Source organism: Phyllobates terribilis, unplaced genomic scaffold (genome assembly GCF_046119375.1).
Source record: "Phyllobates terribilis strain yellow unplaced genomic scaffold, ASM4611937v1 Scaffold_11__3_contigs__length_659146591, whole genome shotgun sequence".
In the NCBI taxonomy this organism is placed as follows: Eukaryota; Metazoa; Chordata; class Amphibia; order Anura; family Dendrobatidae; genus Phyllobates; species Phyllobates terribilis.
In genome coordinates, this window is record NW_027362771.1 from 115,910,855 (window position 1) to 115,931,809 (window position 20,955).

Below are 20,955 nucleotides of genomic sequence, written 5' to 3' on the forward strand. Positions count from 1 at the left end.
ATTTTTTAAAAAGTCTCAATTGATAAATCTGGCGAAAACATCTGGAATTACTACACTCCACTGACAAAGTGGAAAAGAAAAAAAAACAGGCAAGCACAATTAAACTAGACTCCCAAAAAAGGCACAAATAGAATAATGTGTGGAAACAAAAAAAGGCGCAAAACACACAAAAAAAGGCGGAAAACTCACAAAACTAGACAAAAAACTATCGCAAAGGCAATGATGAATTGGGGCCTACTGTATATCTTTACTTTGACTGTTTGTTTTTATGTTGCTTCTCCTTTTACCAGAGCATTAATAAATATTTCTGTTCCCTTTTCCTAAAGAGGAATATTCTTGGCCACTGTCATCACTAGGACCATTCACTGTTCTAGTACCTATAAACAAAGGCATCAAAGCAAAGGATGTAAGTATATTAATATGTGTAAAAAAAGAGAGAGATTAAAATGACAAATTGTGACATCATAATTAAACAATTTACAGATGTAGCAAAGGTTATTCTGACTTATGCACCATCTTAGTAACATGTCATAGAAAGTTAACTTATTTAAGAGGATTAAAATACTTAACATTGCACAAGCCATTGACAGATGTCATTTTAGGTGTCAAATTACCCAGTGCTTTGTTACCTGAGTCAATTTAACCTTTGCTATATCTGCAGGTCCATTTTTCCTTTGTGTTCTTAAAAGAGCACCGATAATATTCATAAATAGACTGAGGAAAACTGTTGTATAGAGTAGTTAGGGCTCATTCACACATCTGTTTTTTTGGTCAGTGTTTCATCAGTGTTTGTAAGCAAAAATCACAAGTGGAACATATGGGAAAAAAACTATAGTTAAAAGAATAGGACCTGTTCTGTGTTTTGGAGCCACTCCTGGTTTTCACTTTAAAATACTGATGAAACACTGACCAGAAAAACTGATGTGTGCAATAGGCCCCATACACATAGTACATACAGTATTTGAGGGCCACAATTTGTAGGCCTTAGGGCTCACACTCATCTGCATTTATAAAATCGGTCCAATGTTGTTCCTTAAAAGTTGAATGAGTGTCATGCGAGTACAATGCGATTTTTCTCACCTAGCATCCGTATGACATGCGTATGCAATCCGTATGCAATGCATTTTTTACATCAGCTTTACATACAGGAATTTTCTAGCTAGTTTACTAACTAATAAAACAATTGTAGATATAGATAGATAAATAGACAGCTACATAGATGTAATTGAGATATAATCAGTGCAGCTTACTGTACATGTATTTTGCTCAAAATTAAATACGTTAAAAAAAATGGCGTGTGGTCCCCCAAATGTTTAATAACCAGGTGAGGGAAAGCCGACTGACCACACTGACATCACCGCTCGCTGCGTGAGAAAGATCTCATCAGCCCCAGCTGTCGGCTTTTTCCTCAACTGGTTATTAAAAATTCGGGAGACCACACGCCATTTTTTTCTTTCATTTATTGAATTATTAGCTACTGTAAATACATGAACATTGAACTACACAAATCTCACAAAAGTGAATACACCCCTCACATTTTTGTAAATATTTTATGTCTTTTGTATTGTTATCCCATGAGAAAACATAATAAAATATTTACAAAAACGTGAGGGGTGTATTCACTTTTCTGAGATACTGCATATGTCACTGACATCTTTCCATCTATCTATCTATTCTATGTATATATCTATTCTATTCTGACGAGTCCTCCTGTGAATTTACTGTACTCGGCTGATGAAATGTCGGATTTCTATGAGATGCGTGTGTAAAAATGGGACTTCACAACCATGGTCCGTTTGCCGTGCGATTTTTTTGTAACACCTACTGATTTACATTGACGAGTCTCAGCCGATATACACAGCCACTCACAGCATGAGGCAATTTTTTTCTCAGTCTGATCCGAGCTGAGAAAAAAATTACAGATGAGCACTGAATCATTGACTAACATTAGTCAAAGTGCAATCTGATTTTTTTAAGCATTGCACTTATCTGTTTTTAATACAGATGAGTATGAGCCCTTATACACATTTAGGCACCCTTCAGACGTCCGTTTTTTGGTCCGTATGTGGTCCATTTTTTAAGCACCGCATATATGTACACATGCGCATCCATTATAAATAATGGTGGTGCACACCAGTCAGGTGCAGTCCGTGTAAAAAACCTGCAGACGTTCCTTTTTTTCAGCAGCACAGAGCAAATGCTTACCGCCCACATGCATACTGATGACACACAGATAACATCAGTGTGACATCTGTGTTACACGTCCCGTAATGAAATGCTCCGGCGACTGGAAAAAAAAACAGTAAAGTTAACGCTATCCCTGGCGGGTGCTCACTACAACTGTCATCATCCTCGCCTGGTCTCCCTGTGATCAGCGAGACCAGGCAACGATGATGACAGTTGTAGTCAGCACCTGCTGCCTGGAAATAGCGCTAACTACAAATGTCACCATCCTTGCCTGGTCTCACTGCGATCAGCGAGACTAGGTGACGCTGATGACAGCTGCAGTCAGCACCCGCTGCCTGGGAATAGAGCGCATTAAGTAAATAATTAAATGAAAAAAGGGTCCCCCCCTATATTTTATATCCAGCGAAGATAAAGCAGACTGCTGCCACTCTGTACACTCAGAGCTGTGACTGAATCAGCACCAGTGCAAACCCCTTTGAATGAAACCCGAACGCTGCAGGGGGAATAAAGTGAATTTTCTCCCCGCATTGTTCAGTAAAGTGTAGGCACCGGGCAGGTTAGTAACGCTATTAACCTGCAGATTAATCTCATATCTGCAGGTTAACAGTAGAGATGAGCGGTGTTCGACTAGAACTGTTCGCCAATCTCAAATTCGAGCTGTTTTGGGCGGTGTTCGAGTTGTTCGACGAACCCGAACGATTTGCAAAAAATTCGGCTGTTCGAGGTTATGTTCGATAACTGTTCGTACACCAAAAGCGTGTCCTGCATGGATTGTCTGCCACTCACTGTAATGCCACAGCCATGGTGGTTGTGGCATTACAGTGATTGCCCAAATCGATGGGAACAGTGCCAACAGTGAAACATGAAAAGCCGGCAATTCAGCAGCGGCATACACCTGTACCCGACAATTTAGAACCGAAAGAATAGAGCTTCACACATAGATTAGATAGATATAAACATGTCAGCCACATATATACGAAGTACAGTGAAAGTGCTGCTTACTGTACTTGTCATTTAGCGTAAAGGATTTATCAAAAAAAATAATAGTGTTTTCATGCACCGTCTCTTTAAAAAAGCCGGCCGGCAATTCAGCAGCGGTACCCGACAATTTATAACAGACAGAATAGAGCTTCACACATAGATTAGATAGATAGAAACATGTCAGTCACATATATATGAAGTACAGTGATAGTGTTGGTTACTGTACTTGTCATTTAGTATTAAAATAAAGGATTTATTATTAAAAAAATTGGCGTGGGGTTCCCCTTAATTTTAGGCTCTAGCGGAGGTTAAGCAGACAGCTGGGGCAGATGTTTGAAGCCTGGGAAGGGGGTAATACCCACGGAGCTTCCCAGGCTACTAATATCAGCCCCCAGCTGAATACATAGCCTTTACTAGCTATTAAAATGGGGGACCCCCCAAAAAAAATGACGTGGGGTCCCCCCTAATTTAATAGCTAGCAAAGGCTAGGCAGACAGCTGGGGGCTGATATTAATAGCCCAGGAAGGGAGCCATGAATATTGGCCCCCTCCCAGGCTAGAAACACCAGCCGTCAGCCGCCCCAGAAATGGCGCATTCATAGGATGCGCCAATTCTGGCACTTAGCCTCGCTCTTCCACGCTGCCCTGGTGCGGTGGCAGGGGGTAATAGGGTTGGGGTTGATGTCAGCTTATAATGCCAGCTGACATCAAGCCCAGGTTAGTAATGGAGAGGCGTCTATAAGACACCCCCATTACTAACCCCATAGTCAAAGTTAAAAAAAACACAAACACCCAGAATAAAGTCCTTTAATTGAAATAAAGACACAGTCCTTTATTGTTCTAAATTAAACCATACTTACCGTCACGCCCATTCCAGCTGAAGCCAACGATCTCCTGCAATAAAAGAAAAATAATAAAGCAACCTCATCCTTACCTTTCCATGGTTCCCACGACAGCTTCAGCTCTGCTACATCGAGATGACAGGCTGGACCGCAGCAGAACGCTGCCATCCAGCCTCTCATCCCGCAGACACTGAGAAACGCAGGCTTGCTTGCGCTGCTCAGCGTCTCTCTGTGACGACATCCAGATGAGCCGAGTTCATGTCCAATGAACTCGGCTCACCTCATGCACGTCACTGACAGCGTGGGAAAATTCTCAAGCTGAAGCGCTGAGTGCAGGAGAATTTTCCCACGCTGTCAGTGACGTGCATAAGGTGAGCTCATGTCCAATGAACTCAGCTCACCTCCTGCACGTCACTGACAGCGTGGGAGAATTCTCCTGCACTCAGCGCTTCAGTGTGAGAATTCTCCCACGCTGAAGCGCTGAGTGCAGGAGAATTTTCCCACGCTGTCAGTGACGTGCATGAGGTGAGCCGAGTTCATTGGACATTAACTCGGCTCATCTGGATGCCCTCACAGAGAGACACTGTGGAGCGCAAGCAAGCCTGCGCTTCTCAGTGTCTGCGGGATGACAGACTGGATGGCAGCGTTCTGCTGCGGTCCAGCCTGTCATCTCGATGTAGCAGAGCTGAAGCTGTCATGGGAACCATGGAAAGGTAAGGATGATGTTGCTTTATTATTTTTCTTTTATTTCAGGAGATCGTTGGCTTCAGCTGGAATGGGCGTGATGGTAAGTATGGTTTAATTTAGAACATTAAAAAATTGTGTCTTTATTTCAATTAAAGGACTTTATTCTGGGTGTTTGTGTTTTTTTTAATTACTTTACTAGAAATTCATGGTGGTCATGTCTAATATTGGCGTGACCCCATGAATTTCGGGCTTAGGGCCAGCTGATAATGCCAAGCTGGCCCTAACCCCTTTATTACCCAGTGAGCCACCGCATCAGGGCCCTGGATGAGTTGGGTACAGCGCCAGAAGATGGCGCTTCTATGAACGCGCCATTTTCCGGGGTGGCTGCGGACTGCAATTTGCAGCGGGGGTGGCCCAGAAAGCTTGGGCCTCCCTGCGCTGCGGATTCCAGCCCCCAGCTGCCTAGTTGTACCTGGCTGGACACAAAAACAGGGCGAAGCCCCACGTCAATTTTCTTTAAATTATTTCATGAAATAATTAAGAAAAAAGGGCTTCCCTATATTGTTGTGTCCGGCCAGGTACAAATAGGCAGCTGGTGGTTGGGGGCAGCCCGTTCCTGCCTGCTGTACCTGGCTGGACACAAATATAGTGCGAAGCCCCACATCAATTTTTTTAAAATTATTTCATGAATTTCCTGAAATAATTTAAAAAAATTTAAGTGGGGCTTCGCACTATATTTGTGTCCAGCCAGGTACAGCAGGCAGGAACGGGCTGCCCCCATCCACCAGCTGCCTATTTGTACCTGGCCGGACACAACAATATAGGGAAGCCCTTTTTTTCTTAATTATTTCATGAATTTCATGAAATAATTAAAAAAAATTGAAGTGGGGCTTCGCACAATATTTGTGTCCAGCCAGGTACAGCAGGCAGGAACGGGCTGCCCCCAACCACCAGCTGCCTATTTGTACCTGGCCGGACACAACAATATAGGGAAGGCCTTTTTTTCTTAATTATTTCATGAATTTCATGAAATAATTAAAAAAAAAGTACGTGGGGCTTCGCCCTATTTTTGTGTCCAGCCAGGTACAACTAGGCAGCTGGGGGCTGGAATCTGCAGCGCAGGGAGGCCCAAGCTTTCTGGGCCCCCCCCCGCTACAAATTGCAGTCCGCAGCCACCCCGGAAAATGGCGCGTTCATAGAAGCGCCATCTTCTGGCGCTGTACCCAACTCATCCAGGGCCCTGGTGCGGTGGCTCACTGGGTAATAAAGGGGTTAGGGCCAGCTTGGTATTATCAGCTGGCCCCAAGCCCAAAATTCATGGGGTCACGCCAGTATTAGACATGACCGCCATGAATTTCTAGTAAAGTATTTAAAAAAAACACAACACCCAGAATAAAGTCCTTTAATTGAAATAAAGACACAATTCTTTATTGTTCTAAATTAAACCATACTTACCATCACACCCATTCCAGCTGAAGCCAACGATCTCCTGCAATAAAAGAAAAATAATAAACCAACCTCATCCTTACCTTTCCATGGTTCCCACGACAGCTTCAGCTCTGCTACATCGAGATGACTGGCTGGACCGCAGCAGAACGCTGCCATCCAGTCTGTCATCCCGCAGACACTGAGAAGCACAGGCATGCTTGCGCTCCTCACTGTCTCGCTGTGACGGCATCCAGATGAGCCGAGGTCATGTCCAATGAACTCGGCTCACCTCATGCACGTCACTGACAGCGTGGGAAAATTCTCACGCTGAAGTGCTGAGTGCAGGAGAATTCTCCCACGCTGTCAGTGATGTGCATGAGGTGAGCTCATGTCCAATGAACTCAGCTCACCTCCTGCACGTCACTGACAGCGTGGGAAAATTCTCCTGCAATCAGCGCTTCAGCGTGAGAATTTTCCCACGCTGTCAGTGACGTGAATGAGGTGAGCCGAGTTCATTGGACATGAACTCGGCTCATCTGGATGTCGTCACAGAGAGACGCTGAGCAGCGCAAGCAAGCCTGCACTTCTCAGTGTCTGCGGGATGACAGGCTGGATGGCAGCGTTCTGCTGCGGTCCAGCCTGTCATCTCGATGTAGCAGAGCTGAAGCTGTCGTGGGAACCATGGAAAGGTAAGGATGAGGTTGCTTTATTATTTTTCTTTTATTGCAGGAGATCGTTGGCTTCAGCTGGAATGGGCGTGACGGTAAGTATGGTTTAATTTAGAACAATAAAGGACTGTGTCTTTATTTCAATTAAAGGACTTTATTCTGGGTGTTTGTGTTTTTTTTAACTTTGACTATGGGGTTAGTAATGGGGGTGTCTTATAGACGCCTCTCCATTACTAACCTGGGCTTGATGTCAGCTGGCATTATAAGCTGACATCAACCCCAACCCTATTACCCCCTGCCACCGCACCAGGGCAGCGTGGAAGAGCGAGGCTAAGTGCCAGAATTGGCGCATCCTATGAATGCGCCATTTCTGGGGCGGCTGACGGCTGGTGTTTCTAGCCTGGGAGGGGGCCAATATTCATGGCTCCCTTCCTGGGCTATTAATATCAGCCCCCAGCTGTCTGCCTAGCCTTTGCTAGCTATTAAATTAGGGGGGACCCCACGTCATTTTTTTTGGGGGGTCCCCCATTTTAATAGCTAGTAAAGGCTATGTATTCAGCTGGGGGCTGATATTAGTAGCCTGGGAAGCTCCGTGGGTATTACCCCCTTCCCAGGCTTCAAACATCTGCCCCAGCCGTCTGCTTAACCTCCGCTAGAGCCTAAAATTAAGGGGAACCCCACGCCAATTTTTTTAATAATAAATCCTTTATTTTAATACTAAATGACAAGTACAGTAACCAACACTATCACTGTACTTCATATATATGTGACTGACATGTTTCTATCTATCTAATCTATGTGTGATGCTCTATCTTTCTGTTCTAAATTGTCGGGTACCGCTGCTGAATTGCCGGCCGGCTTTTTTAAAGAGACAGTGCATGAAAACACTATTATTTTTTTAAATAAATCCTTTACACTAAATGACAAGTACAGTAAGCAGCACTGTCACTGCACTTCTTATATATGTGACTGACATGTTTCTATCTATCTAATCTATGTGTGAAGCTCTATTCTTTCTGTTATAAATTGTCGGGTACAGATGCTGAATTGCCGGCCGGCTTTTTTAAAGAGACAGTGCATGAAAACACTAATATTTTTTTTAATAAATCCTTTACACTAAATGACAAGTGCAGTAACCAACACTGTCACTGTGCTTCTTATATGTGTGACTGACATGTTTCTATCTATCTAATCTATGTGTGATGCTCTATTCCTTCTTGTCTAAATTGTCGGGTACCGGTGTATGCCGCTGCTGAATTTGCCGGCCGGCTTTTTTAAAGAGAGTGTCTTCTGAGCAGTTTGTCAGCTTTTGGACACCTTTGCAGGTGTTTTCTATGTGTTTCTATGTGTTTTTGTTTGCCTGCCATTGGTTTTAACGGTGTTCGACGGTGTTCTAAGGTGTTCGACGAACAGTTCGACGAACAGTTCCTCGAACATCCCGGTGTTCGACGAACCGAACCGAACCCGAACACCACGGGGGTGGCTCAACACTAGTTAACAGCATTTCTCCAGTTGCCAGGTTCTGTGTAAATTTCAGTTGCATGGACAAATCAATAAAAGCATTTTTGCTTCCAAATGTATATTATTCCAAAGAATATTAGTCAAATAAATATAATCATTTTATAACATATGAACTACCATTTTGCTGTATATGGAATTAGATGAACATAAGACCTCTCTTGTATCTCAGGTAAAGAATCTTAAATCAAATAAGGAAAATGCTCTGTACTTTATCAAGCTTCATATGATTGCTGGGCAGCTGAATGCTGAAGATTTCAACAGCACCGATTTAATTTACACACTGACCGGAAAATCAGGGGAAATAACAGCAGATGATACGGTGAGATTATACACATGCTAGGAATCTCTACATTTAACGGGGTATTCCCATCTCCAAGATCCTATCCCAATATGTAGTAGGTGTAATAATAATATTAGCAATATTGCAGTAGCTTAGATAGCCATAGTTACTACCACTAACACCTAACTGACTGTCACTGTATGAATGGTCACAACCATGGATACCTAAGCTACTGCTATGCCCTGCACATGGGGTAAGCGACATAGGTTATCAGGAGAACTAAACTACATTTCTAATTGGAGGTATTTGCCAATATTGTTACTATTACACCTACGACACATTGGGTTAGGATTTTGGAGATGAGAATACCCCTTTAATGTGATAAAACAAAGTTCACAATGTAATTAAGAAACTACAAATGTTCTTTTGCTTGGTGGTAAAAAAAAAACTCACTCAGATGTTCATAAGAAACAGCCCGAGTATGGAGCATGATGTATGGACTGGTCGCAGGTCTCCCGACCTGAACTCAAGAGCTTCATTGTGAATTTCGGGTGAAGAAATTCAGGATGCCATTCTCTTATTCATCAGTATGAATGGACTTTACAGTTTACTTTAATTTCTAGGATAATGAGATGAAAATAAGGATTCGGGGAAGTAAGAAGAGAGGGAAATTTTTAAAGAAAAATATAATTGCCTCCAATGGAATCCTACATATCATAGACAAGGCTATGGACTTTGTGGAACCGACTCTGGAAAGTAATACTAAAGTAAGTAACCAATTTTCTATAACAGTATGTTCACACTAAGTTTTTTTACTTGAATTTTGAAGCGGATCTGCATCAAAATTTGTATTGAGGAGTATCCAAAGGGTATTTGGAGCGGTGTTTGATCTGCTTCAAAATCCACACAAAAAAAATCAAGCATAGGCATACCGTTCCCTAAGTATAGATTGTGACAGACATACCATTGGTGCAACCTGTGCAGGTGCCCAAGAAGTAAGGTGGAATTGTACATTATGATGAGCTATTGGACTGCCAAGGGCCCATATATTTTTCATACACAGGAGCCCTCTTCTGTCTGTTTCCACTTTTGCCTTCCAAAGTTACATGATCACTACAGATTCTCATGGATGGGTTATGGTCATGAGCACATTAGAGGGAAAAGGTTCCTATGGCATGGATTATAAGGTGTCCCACTTTTAATGCTGGTTCATACCCCTAAACACTTGAGACAGGAGGACCTGATGCTTGTTTGCTACATCTCCTTTCCGTTATTCCTCCACCCTTGCCTGGTAAGGTTGTTGAGCCTTAGGAGAGAGGATCTGTAACATACCTGGCGGCGTCCTTGCATAGTGGTCCATCTCCCACTGTGCAAGAGCGCGCACTTGATCTCCTGTCCAGAATGTCTCTCTGGCTTCCCTCCATGCTGTCTGTTTGTGTCTGTTTCTGCTGCTTAAGGGCGGCGCCCGATCACTTCCTGCTTTTTGTACCTGCTGTGGGTCACACCCCTTGTGCGTCCTCAGCCTATTGCTGTCTGTCACCTGGTATATAGCTCAGCTGCTCCCATCTATCCCTGCCTGAGCATAGTGTTTCATTCACTGTGTGCTTGCACTCTGAAGGTGCCAGGTCCCGTTCTGTGTTCTCTTGTCTGCCTATCCTGGAGGCTGTATTTCCAGGCCTGTCTGAACACGCTCCTAGCCTGTTCCTCCTGCCTTCTAGGGGCCGATTACCTAGACCCGTTCCTGTATCTTGTCTGACCTGTCTGAACACGCTCCTAGCCTGTTCCTCCTGCCTTCTAGGGGCCGATTACCTAGACCTGCTCCTGTATCTTGTCTGTCCTGTCTGAACACGCACCTTGCCTGTTCGTCCTGCCTCTCTGGGGGCCGTATTCCCAGACCCGCTCCTGTATTCCGCTGCAGTGTTGGTCTCCTCCGTACACTCAGTTCCAGTCTGAACTCTCTCCTATCCTTTACCTGTTTTGCCTCTATGTCCGTTCCCTTCCTTTTTCTGCAGAGTCTGAACTCGTACCTAACTCCTGCTTGTTGTCTCTGTACTCCCGTTTGTGAGTTTGTGGTCCACTCGCTACTTCTCTGCTAGTACCCTGTGGGTGTCTGGCTCTGCCTTTCCCTTCCTGTCTGTTCCGTGTGAACAGAGCCCTGTCCCCCCTACTCAGCCTAGCCTGCTCTGACTCCTTTGCTCACCGCTCCGGTGGTTCTAGCCTGCTCTGACTCCTTTGCTCACCGCTCCGGCGGTTCTAGTCTGCTCTGACTCCTTTGCTTACCGCTCCGGCGGTTCTAGCCTGCCCTGCTTCTGCCCACTGCTCCGGCAGTCCTGTCCTGCCCTGCTTCTGCCCACTGCTCCGGCAGTCCTGTCCTGCCCTGCTTCTGCCCGCTGCTCCGGCAGTCCTGTCCTGCCCTGCTTCTGCCCGCTGCTCCGGCAGTCCTGTCCTGCCCTGCTTCTGCCCGCTGCTCCGGCAGTCCTGTCCTGCCCTGCTTCTGCCCGCTGCTCCGGCAGTCCTGTCCTGCCCTGCTTCTGCCCGCTGCTCCGGCAGTCCTGTCCTGCCCTGCTTCTGCCCGCTGCTCCGGCAGTCCTGTCCTGCCCTGCTTCTGCCCGCTGCTCCGGCAGTCCTGTCCTGCCCTGCTTCTGCCCGCTGCTCCGGCAGTCCTGTCCTGCCCTGCTTCTGCCCGCTGCTCCGGCAGTCCTGTCCTGCCCTGCTTCTGCCCGCTGCTCCGGCAGTCCTGTCCTGCCCTGCTTCTGCCCGCTGCTCCGGCAGTCCTGTCCTGCCCTGCTTCTGCCCGCTGCTCCGGCAGTCCTGTCCTGCCCTGCTTCTGCTCGCTGCTCCTGCAGCCCCGTCCTGCTCTGTTCTTGCCCACCGCTTCGGGCGTTCCCTCTCTGCTGTGGTTGTCTACCGCATCTGCGGTTCTGTGACCCAGTCTGTACTGGGTCTTAACCTTTCTGTGCTCCAGCCCGTCCTTTCGGCCAGTACCTCCCTGCCTGCATACTCGCCTGTATCCACCCATCTGCATACCTGCCGTGTTTGCTTATATCCACCAGTCTGTGCCAGCCTAACCTGCCTGTTCCTGAGTCCCAGTGTGTACTGGGTCCTATCCCGCCTGTGTTCCTACCTGCTAGTGCCTCCCTGTCTGCACTCTAGCTGTGCTTGCCTGTACCCCTCTACCTGTATTGTTCCTGAGTCCCAGTGTGTACTGGGTCCTATCCCGCCTGTGTTCCTACCTGCTAGTGCCTCCCTGTCTGCACTCTAGCTGCGCTTGCCTTTACCCGCCTGCCTGCATACCAGTCGTGCCTGCCTATACCCTCCAGTCTGTGCGCCAGCCTAACCAGCCTGATCCAGTAATCCCTGTGTGGGTCAACCCCCGTGTCCGGAGTTTGACCTGGAGTAGCACCTGGTCCCTCTGCCCGGTTTCTCCCTGGTGCACTGGCGTCGTATGCCGTCGTGCCATCTTGGTCGGATCGGCCAGATACTTAGTCACGCCCCTCCAGGCACTCTCCGGTTCATGGTCCAGTGGAATCACTACAATCACACGCACACGCCGCTCAGCCCGGGCGTGTGCATAACAGGATCCTTGCACAGGATCATACTATCAATTAAAAGAATTAAGGCACATCTAGGCTCAAAGTATCTCTCCACGGGCACCATAGGAGCCAGCTGAACTTTCTCTATGGTATGTACAACGTTTTATATAGTTACTATAGTAATGTTATATAATATATTCAGCTGTATAGCTATACTTAATCCTAGGAGTAATAAGTAAATTGTAGGGTCTATACTTAAAGGGAACCTGTCAGCTGATACTTGCTGTCAGAACCATGGTCAGTATGAATCAGAGCCCGGCTTCTACCTTCCCTATGTGCGTATATAGGGGCAGTCCTGTTGGTCTTGCTGAGCAGACAGGGAGAAGCCAGCGAGGACCTGAGGGATTGATCGGTCACTATGCATCTTAATTGTTACCCTTTCTTTTTACCAGAAATATAAAAAATATGTTCATATTATTTTTAGGAGACTATCATGGAAATACTACAAGAAAATGGTAGATACAATCGTTTCAGAGCTTTACTGGAGGTAATTTATTATATATTTAAATTTTTTTTTTTATGTCAACAAATGGATTTGGAGTATTGTAATCCTTTATATCATGTGTGTTATGTTTAACAGAAATCTAACCTTGGGCCAGATTTAGAAAAGGACGGACCCTACACGGTCTTTGTACCCAACAATGGTGCCTTGTCTGAAATGGAAAATGGAACATTGGACTACCTGCTATCCAGAGAGGTGTAGATACTTTCTTACATCATCCTAACACAGGGCTGGACAACGTGTTGTAGTTTAAGGGTTACAATGCAAAATTATACCACTACCAAGCTGTTAAAAAAATTGGTTCCTGTCTGAGATATTTATGGCATATTGACAGGAGGGGCTTTTTATTTTTTGGATTCCCATTTATTAGGATAACACAGAAACAAACTATACATAGTTGTTGGACAAACATGTTTTTTATAACTTTTGGGTCACATATAGGCATGCATACTTATTTTGTTAGTGGTTAGGGCTGCCCGTGTTCGCTTGCATTTAGTCGAGTACTCCGGTTACCTCCCACACTCCAAAACTCGATGATAATGTCTGTAAAGCACTGCAGAATATGATGGCACTAGATAAGCAATCAGGGGGTGTAACGACCACAGTCATAGAGGTCTCGACTCCGACCAGCCGCCCGCGATGCCAGCACAAACTTCAACTGGATGTGCATCCTCTGGCGCACATTCAGCAGAAATGTATTGTGGCACAGAGACCTGCCGGGTCTGTGCGTGGTAATACATGCAGCCGGCCAATCAGAGGCCAGCAGCTGACGTCAGTGTGCACGTGACTGGAGGCACGCTCCTGTTGCTTACACAGTGAAGCCAGCTGCCAGCTTCAGAAGAGGATGCTGCGTGGCGGATGAGCGTATGGAAGGTGAGTATAATTGTTTATTTTCGGGGGACATATACCAGGAAAGGGGATATATATACCAGGATGGGGCCTATATATACAAGGATGGGGCCCAGGATAAGGGACATATATACCAGGATGGGACCTATATATTCCAGGATGGGGCCCAGGATAAGTAACGTATATGTCAGGATGGCGTATTTATATACCAGGATGGGACCCAAGATAAGGGACATATATACCAGGATGGGGGATATATATACCTGGATGGTGCCTTTATATATACCAGGATGGGGCCCAGGATAAGGGACATACAGTGGGATGTAAAAGTTTGGCAACCCCTGGTCAAAATTACTGTTTTTGTGAACAATTAAGCAAGTTAAAGATGAAATGATCTCAAGATGATATATTATCTTTGTATTTTAGACAGAAAAAATATACAGTACAGACCAAAAGATTGGACACACCTTCTCATTTAAAGATTTGTCTGTATTTTCATGACTATGAAAATAGTACATTCACACTGAAGGCATCAAACCTATGAATTAACCCACGTGGAATTATATACTTAACAAAAAAGTGTGAAACAACTGAAAATATGTCTTATATTCTAGGTTCTTCAAAGTAGCCACCTTTTGCTTTGATGACTGCTTGGCATTCTCTTGATGAGCTTCAAGAGGTAGTCACCAGAAATGGTTTTCACTTCACAGGTGTGCCCTGTCAGGTTTAATAAGTGAGATTTCTTGCCTTATAAATGGGGTTGGGACCATCAGTTGTGTTGTGCAGAAGTCTGGTGGATACACAGCTGATAGTCCTACTGAATAGACTGTTAGAATTTGTATTATGGCAAGAAAAAAGCAGCTAAGTAAAGAAACACGAGTGGCCATCATTACTTTAAGAAATGAAGGTCAGTCAGTCCGAAAAATTGGGCAAACTTTGCAAGTGTCCCCAAGTGCAGTTGCAAAAACCATCAAGCGCTACAAAGAAACTGGCTCACATGGGGACCGCCCCAGGAAAAGAAGACCAAGAGTCACCTCTGCTTCTGAGGATAAGTTTATCCAAGTCACCAGCCTCAGGAATCGAAGTTTAACAGCAGCTCAGATTAGAGACCAGGTCAATTCCACACAGAGTTCTAGCAGCAGGCACATCTCTTCAAAAACTGTTAAGAGGAGACTTTGTGCAGCAGGTCTTCATGGTAAAATAGCTGCTAGGAAACCACTGCTAAGGACAGGCAACATACAGAAGAGACTTGTTTGGGCTAAAGAACACAAGGAATGGACATTAGACCAGTGGAAATCTGTGCTTTGGTCTGATGAATCCAAATTTGAGATCTTTGGTTCCAACCACCGTGTCTTTGTGCGACGCAGAAAAGGTGAACAGATGGACTCTACATGCCTGGTTCCCACCGTGAAGCATGGAAGAGGAGGTGTGATGGTGTGGGGGTGCTTTGCTGGTGACACTGTTGGGGATTTATTCAAAATTGAGGGCATACTGAACCAGCATGGCTACCACAGCATATTGCAGAGGCATGCTATTCCATCTGGTTTGTGTTTAATTGGACCATCATTTATTTTTCAACAGGACAATGACCCCAAACACACCTCCAGGCTGTGTAAGGGCTATTTGACCAAGAAGGAGAGTGATGGGGTTCTACGCCAGATGACCTGGCCTCCACAGTCACCAGACCTGAACCCAATCGAGATGGTTTGGGGTGAGCTGGACCGCAGAGTGAAGGCAAAAAGGCCAACAATTGCCAAGCATCTCTGGGAACTCCTTCAAGATTGTTGGAAGACCATTTCCGGTGACTACCTCTTGAAGCTCATCAAGAGAATGCCAAGAGTGTGCAAAGCAGTCATCAAAGCAAAAGGTGGCTACTTTGAAGAAAATAGAATATAAGACATATTTTCAGTTGTTTCACACTTTTTTGTTAAGTATATAATTCCACATGTGTTAATTCATAGTTTTGATGACTTCAGTGTGAATGTACAATTTTCATACTCATGAAAATACAGAAAAATCTTTAAATGAGAAGGTGTGTCCAAACTTTTGGTCTGTACTGTATATATTGTAATTTTTTTCATTTTAAAAATTGCAAAAAGGAAAATGGCAGATGCAAAAAATTGGGCACCCTGCATGGTTAGTACTTAAATCATATAAAAAAAGTGTACAAGAGAACCATACTTCTAAACCAAATATTAAATTTTATTAGTAATACAAAAAATCTAAATTAAATTGAAAAAGTGGGAAATCACAAGACGGCGCCACATTCCCACATGTACAAATCACTACAGGCAACAAAAGAATGAGATGACCTGGACTATCCAGTGATCATGCTTATATATGCCATCTATGACCTAATCACTGGTGTGTGTACAGACTGTAAGGAATTAATCATAGAATGTTAGAGTTGGAAGGGACATCCAGGGTCATCGTGTCCAACCCCCTGCTCAATGCAGGATTCACTAAACCATCTCAGACTGATGTCTGTCCAACCTCTGAAGACTTCAGTTGAAGGAGAACTTGCTTGCACTCATTGATCACACTCACTGTCAAAAGGTTTTCCTAATAACTAATCTGTATCTTCTCCCATTCAGTTTCATCCCATTGCTTCTAGTCTTTCTTTGTGAAAATTAGATTAAAGCTGATCCCTCTACAGTGTGACATCACTTCAGATATTTGTAGACAACTATTAAGTCTCCTCTCAGTCTTCTCTTTTGCGAGCTAAACATTCCCAAAATTCTCTAACCGTTCCTCATAGGACATTGTTTGCAGACCGGTCGCCATCCTGGTAGCTCGTCTCTGAACTTTCTCCAGTTTTTTTATGTCTTTTTTAAAATGTGGTGCCCAGAACTGGACACAGTATTCCAGATGGCGCCTGACCAAAGAGGAGTAAAGGGGGATAATTACGTCACGTGATCTAGATACTATTCTTCTGTTAATGCAACCCAGAATTGTTATGTGGAAAAGAAGAAAAGTGACACTCACCGGTCCTTTAAAATCCATCCTACTTTTTATTTGCAGCATATAAAAATCGTCAGCAAGAAGGGAGAAAACACCACAGAGGACAACGGCCATTTCGGGCTGGCATGCGCTTGAATGGGTTCTGAGATGGTCAATGAAGCGCACGCCAGCACGTCATCGTCCTCCGATGTGCTTTCTCCCTCTTTGCTGTTGATTTTTAAATGCTGTAAATAAAGACTTTGGATTTTAAAGAACCGGTGAGTGCCACTTTTCTTCTTTTCCACATAACCATTGACTTGTTTCTATGTGGCACCCGGTATCCTTTGGCAACAGTTGGTCTGGCTGATAAGTGAGTCGATACAAAGACACACAGGTTGCTGGTGCTGGCACACCTTTCCTTTCAACAACCCAGAATTGTGTTTGCCTTTTTTGCTGCTGCATCACAATGTTGACTGTGATCGATCTATTAGTATGCACAAGTCTTTTTCATATGGGCTGTTGCTTAGCCCTATTCCTCCCATTTTCTATATGCTTTTTTCATTTTTCTTGCCCAGATGTAGGATTTTGCATTTCTCCCTGTTGAAAACCATTCTGTTAGTTGCTGCCCACAGTTCCAGTTTTTTTAGATTTTTTTTAATCCTATCTCTCTTCTCTAGTATTAGCTATCCCTCCTAGCTTTATGTCATCAGCAAATTTAATCAGTTTACCCTCAACTCCTTCATCTAAATCATTGATAAAGATGTTGAACAACACAGGGCCCAGGACAGAGCATTGTGGTACCCCACTTGAGATATTCTTCCATCTGGATGTGCAACCATTTATGACCACTCTTTTGGTCCGATCACTAAGCCAGTTATAAATCCACCTAAGGCTATGTGCCCACAATGCAGAAATGCTCAGGATTTTTTCCTGAGCGTTTCTGCATCTCCCTGGCAGAAAAAAACGCATGCGGATTGTGCATGCGTTTTCCTGCCAGGGACATGCGGACGTGAAGCATTCTTCACTTGCATTTCCGCATGCGGGTTGACAAGCGCTTTCCAAGCGATTTTAGCATCACTTGGAAAGTGCTTGTCAACTTGGTCACACTATGTAAATCCATGCAAACGGCATGGATTTATATATTTTGACTCGAGAGAATGTAAAAAATTTTAAAAATAAATATATACTTACCCTCTGATGGCCCCTGGAGTCTTGCTTCACCGTCCCGGCTGCCGGCAGCGGTACACTGAAGGACCTGCCGACGTCAGCGTCGCGTGACCCGTCACATGACTATGACGTCAGCGCTGGTCCTTCAGTCCATCGCGAACTGCCGGCAAGCAAGGAGGAGTGCAGCGGGGGCCGCCACAAGGTAAGTATATATTTATTTTTTATTTTATTTTTTTTTTTTACAGTTTTCTATGGTACCCAGGTCCGGAGGAGAGTCTCCTCTCCTCTAGACCTGGGTACCATCCGCACATTGAATGCGCATCTACATATACAGTGATGCGTAATCCATGCGATCTAATGCAAGTCAATGGCGGCGAAAATGCAGTACTTCCGCAAAATAATTGGTAGTGCTACGTTTTTTTCCGCAATGATAATCCACAGCGGAAATTTCCGCAGCATGTGCACAGCACATGCGGATTATCATTGGGGAACATGGCAGGCCTTCTACCATGCATTTTTAAGCGTTTCTGCAGCGCTTTTGCCGCTGCAGAAACGCTTAAAAAACGCATCGTGGGCACATTGCCTAACAGTTGCCTTGTCCATTCCATAGTTGGTCATTTTTTCAAAAAGGATGTTATGAGATACTTTGTCAAATGCTTTGCTGAAGTCAAGATATACTATATCTACTGCGTTTCCCTGATCCACCCAGTTAGTAATTCTGTCATTGAAGGAAATTAAGTTAGTCTGACATGACTTATTAGTTACAAACGCATGCAGGCTCTGGTTAATTACTTCGTTCTCATGAAGGTACTTGCATACATGTTGTTTAATAATTTGTTCAAAGATCTTTCCTGGTATAGAAGTAACCGTTACAGGCCTATAGTTCCCTGGGTCCACGTTCTTCCCCTTTTTAAAGAAAGGGACAACATTCACTCTTCTCCAGTCTTCTGGGATTTCTCCTGTTCTCCAAGAATTTTCAAAGATTTTTGAGAGTGGTTCAATAATTTCCTCTGCTATCTCGTTCAGTACCCTAGGATGTAATTCATCTGGACCTGGAGACTTGAATTAATTTATGTTAGCTAAGTATTCCCTCACTATCTCTCTGTTTACACAATGGGGAAAATAATTATTTGCAGATTTTGCAAGTTTTCCCACCTACAAAGAATGGAGAGATCTGTAATTTTTATCGTAGGTACACTTCAACTGTGAGCGACAGAATCTAAAAAAAAGTCCAAATAATCACATTGTATGATTTTTACATAATTAATTTGCATTTTATTGCATGAAATAAGTATTTGATACAGTAGAAAAACAGAACTTAATATTTGGTACAGAAATCTTTGTTTACAATTACAGAGGTCAGACGTTTCATGTAGTTCTTGACCAACTTTGCACACACTGCACGTGGGATTTTGACCCACTCTTCCTTACAGATCTTCTTCAGATCTTTCAGGTTTTGGGGCTGCTGCTGAGCAATATTGAGTTTCAGCTCCCTCCAAAGATTTTCTATTGGGTTCAGGTCTGGAGACTGGCTAGGCTACTCAAGGACCTTGAAATGCTTCTTACGGAGCCACTTCTTAGTTGCCCTGGCTGTGTGTTTCGGGTCATTGTCATGCTAAAAGACCCAGCCCTGACACATCCTCAATACTTTTACTGAGGGAAGGAGGTTGTTGTCCAAAATCTCGCGATACATGACCCCATCCATCCTCCCTTCAATACGGTGCAGTCATCCTTTGCAGAAAAGCACCCCCAGAGTATGATGTTTCCCCCGCCATGCTTCACGGTTGGGACGGTGTTCTTGGGGTTGTACTCAACCTTCTTCTTCCTCCAAACACGATGAGTGGAGTTGATACCAAAAAGTTCTATTTTGGTCTCATCTGACCACATTACCTTCTCCCATGCCTCCTCTGGATCATTCAGATGGTCATTGGCAAACATCCAATAGGCCTGGACATGTGCTGGCTTGAGCAGGTGGAACTTGCGTGCACTGCAGGATTTTAATCCATGACAGCGTACTGTGTTACAAACGGTAATGTTTGACACTGTGGTTCCAGCTTACTTCAGGTCACTGACCAGGTTCTCCCATGTAGTTCTGGGCTGATTCCTGACCTTTCTCAGAATCATCGTTACCCCACGAGGCGAGATCTTGGATGGAGACCCAGACCGAGAAAGATTGACTGTCATCTTGTTTTTCTTCCATTTTCTAATAATTGTGCCAACAGTTGTTGCCTTCTCAACAAGCTGCTTGCCTATTGTTCTGTAGCCCATCACAGCCTTGTGCAGGTCTACAATTTTGTCCCTGGGGCCTTAGACAGCATTTTATTCTTGGCAATGGTGGGGAGGTTGGAGTGTGATTGATTGAGTGTGTGAACAGGTGTCTTTTATACAGATGACAAGTTCAAACAGGTGCAATTAATACAGTTAATGAGTGCAAAGTAGAAGGGTTTCTTAAATAAAAACTATCAGGTCTGTGAGAGCCAGAATTATTGCTGGTTGGTAGGTGATCAAATACTTACTGTATATCATGGGATAAAATGCAATTTAATTATGTAAAACTCATACAATGTGATTTTCTGGTTTTTGTTTTTAGATTCTGTCTCTCACAGACCTCTCCATTCTTTGTAGGTGGGGAAACTTGCAAAATTTGCAGGGTGTCAAATACTTATTTTCCTCACTATAGATAGTGTGGATTCTTCTATTCCTTCAATAGTTCAGTGAAGATCAGTTGATGTTACATTTACTTTCTGAGAGAAAACAGATGCAAAATAGGAATTTAAAAATTCGGTCTTCTCGGCATCATTTTTTACCACTTTACCATTTACATCCTGTAAAAATCGTATTGCATCTTTGACTTTTCTTTTACTTTTGACATACCCCCAAAATCCTTCCTTATTGCTTTTGACATCTCTTGCAAGCCTTAATTCATTATCAGCTTTAGCTAAATTGATATGTGCCCTACAGGTTCTGCAGACAGCATTATATTCTTCTTTAGATATGCCTCCCTCTTTCCATTTTATATACATTTCCTTCTTCCTTTTTAGCATGTGTTTAAGTTCTGTGTTCATCCATCCTGGTTTCCTTAAATGCTTCCTATTCTTCCCTCTTTTATGGATTGTTAACGATTGTGCTTTGAGAATCTCATTTCTTTACATTTCCCATCCCTCCTGGACATATCTGTCCTTAAGGTCATCCAGCCATTGTATCCATCCTATCTTCTTTCCCTTAACATCTGCCTTTCTGAAATCCAACCTTGAAGTCTAACTCTTCACAGGTCTTCCTCCTCTAGTTATCCAAAATTCTATGATCGCTGC

At 44.1% G+C, this 20,955-nt stretch overlaps 1 protein-coding gene across 1 annotated transcript in view; it reads left to right on the forward strand.

Annotated features, from left to right (window-relative positions):
- STAB2 (stabilin 2) overlaps positions 1-20,955 on the forward strand; it is a 332,513-nt gene that overhangs the window by 119,359 nt on the left and 192,199 nt on the right. Inside the window, exons 11-15 of the mRNA XM_073651531.1 lie at positions 327-406; positions 8,483-8,632; positions 9,217-9,360; positions 12,611-12,673; positions 12,767-12,883. Of these exons, the coding sequence (XP_073507632.1) occupies positions 327-406; positions 8,483-8,632; positions 9,217-9,360; positions 12,611-12,673; positions 12,767-12,883 (554 nt within the window). The remainder of the gene's footprint in view (positions 1-326; positions 407-8,482; positions 8,633-9,216; positions 9,361-12,610; positions 12,674-12,766; positions 12,884-20,955) is intronic.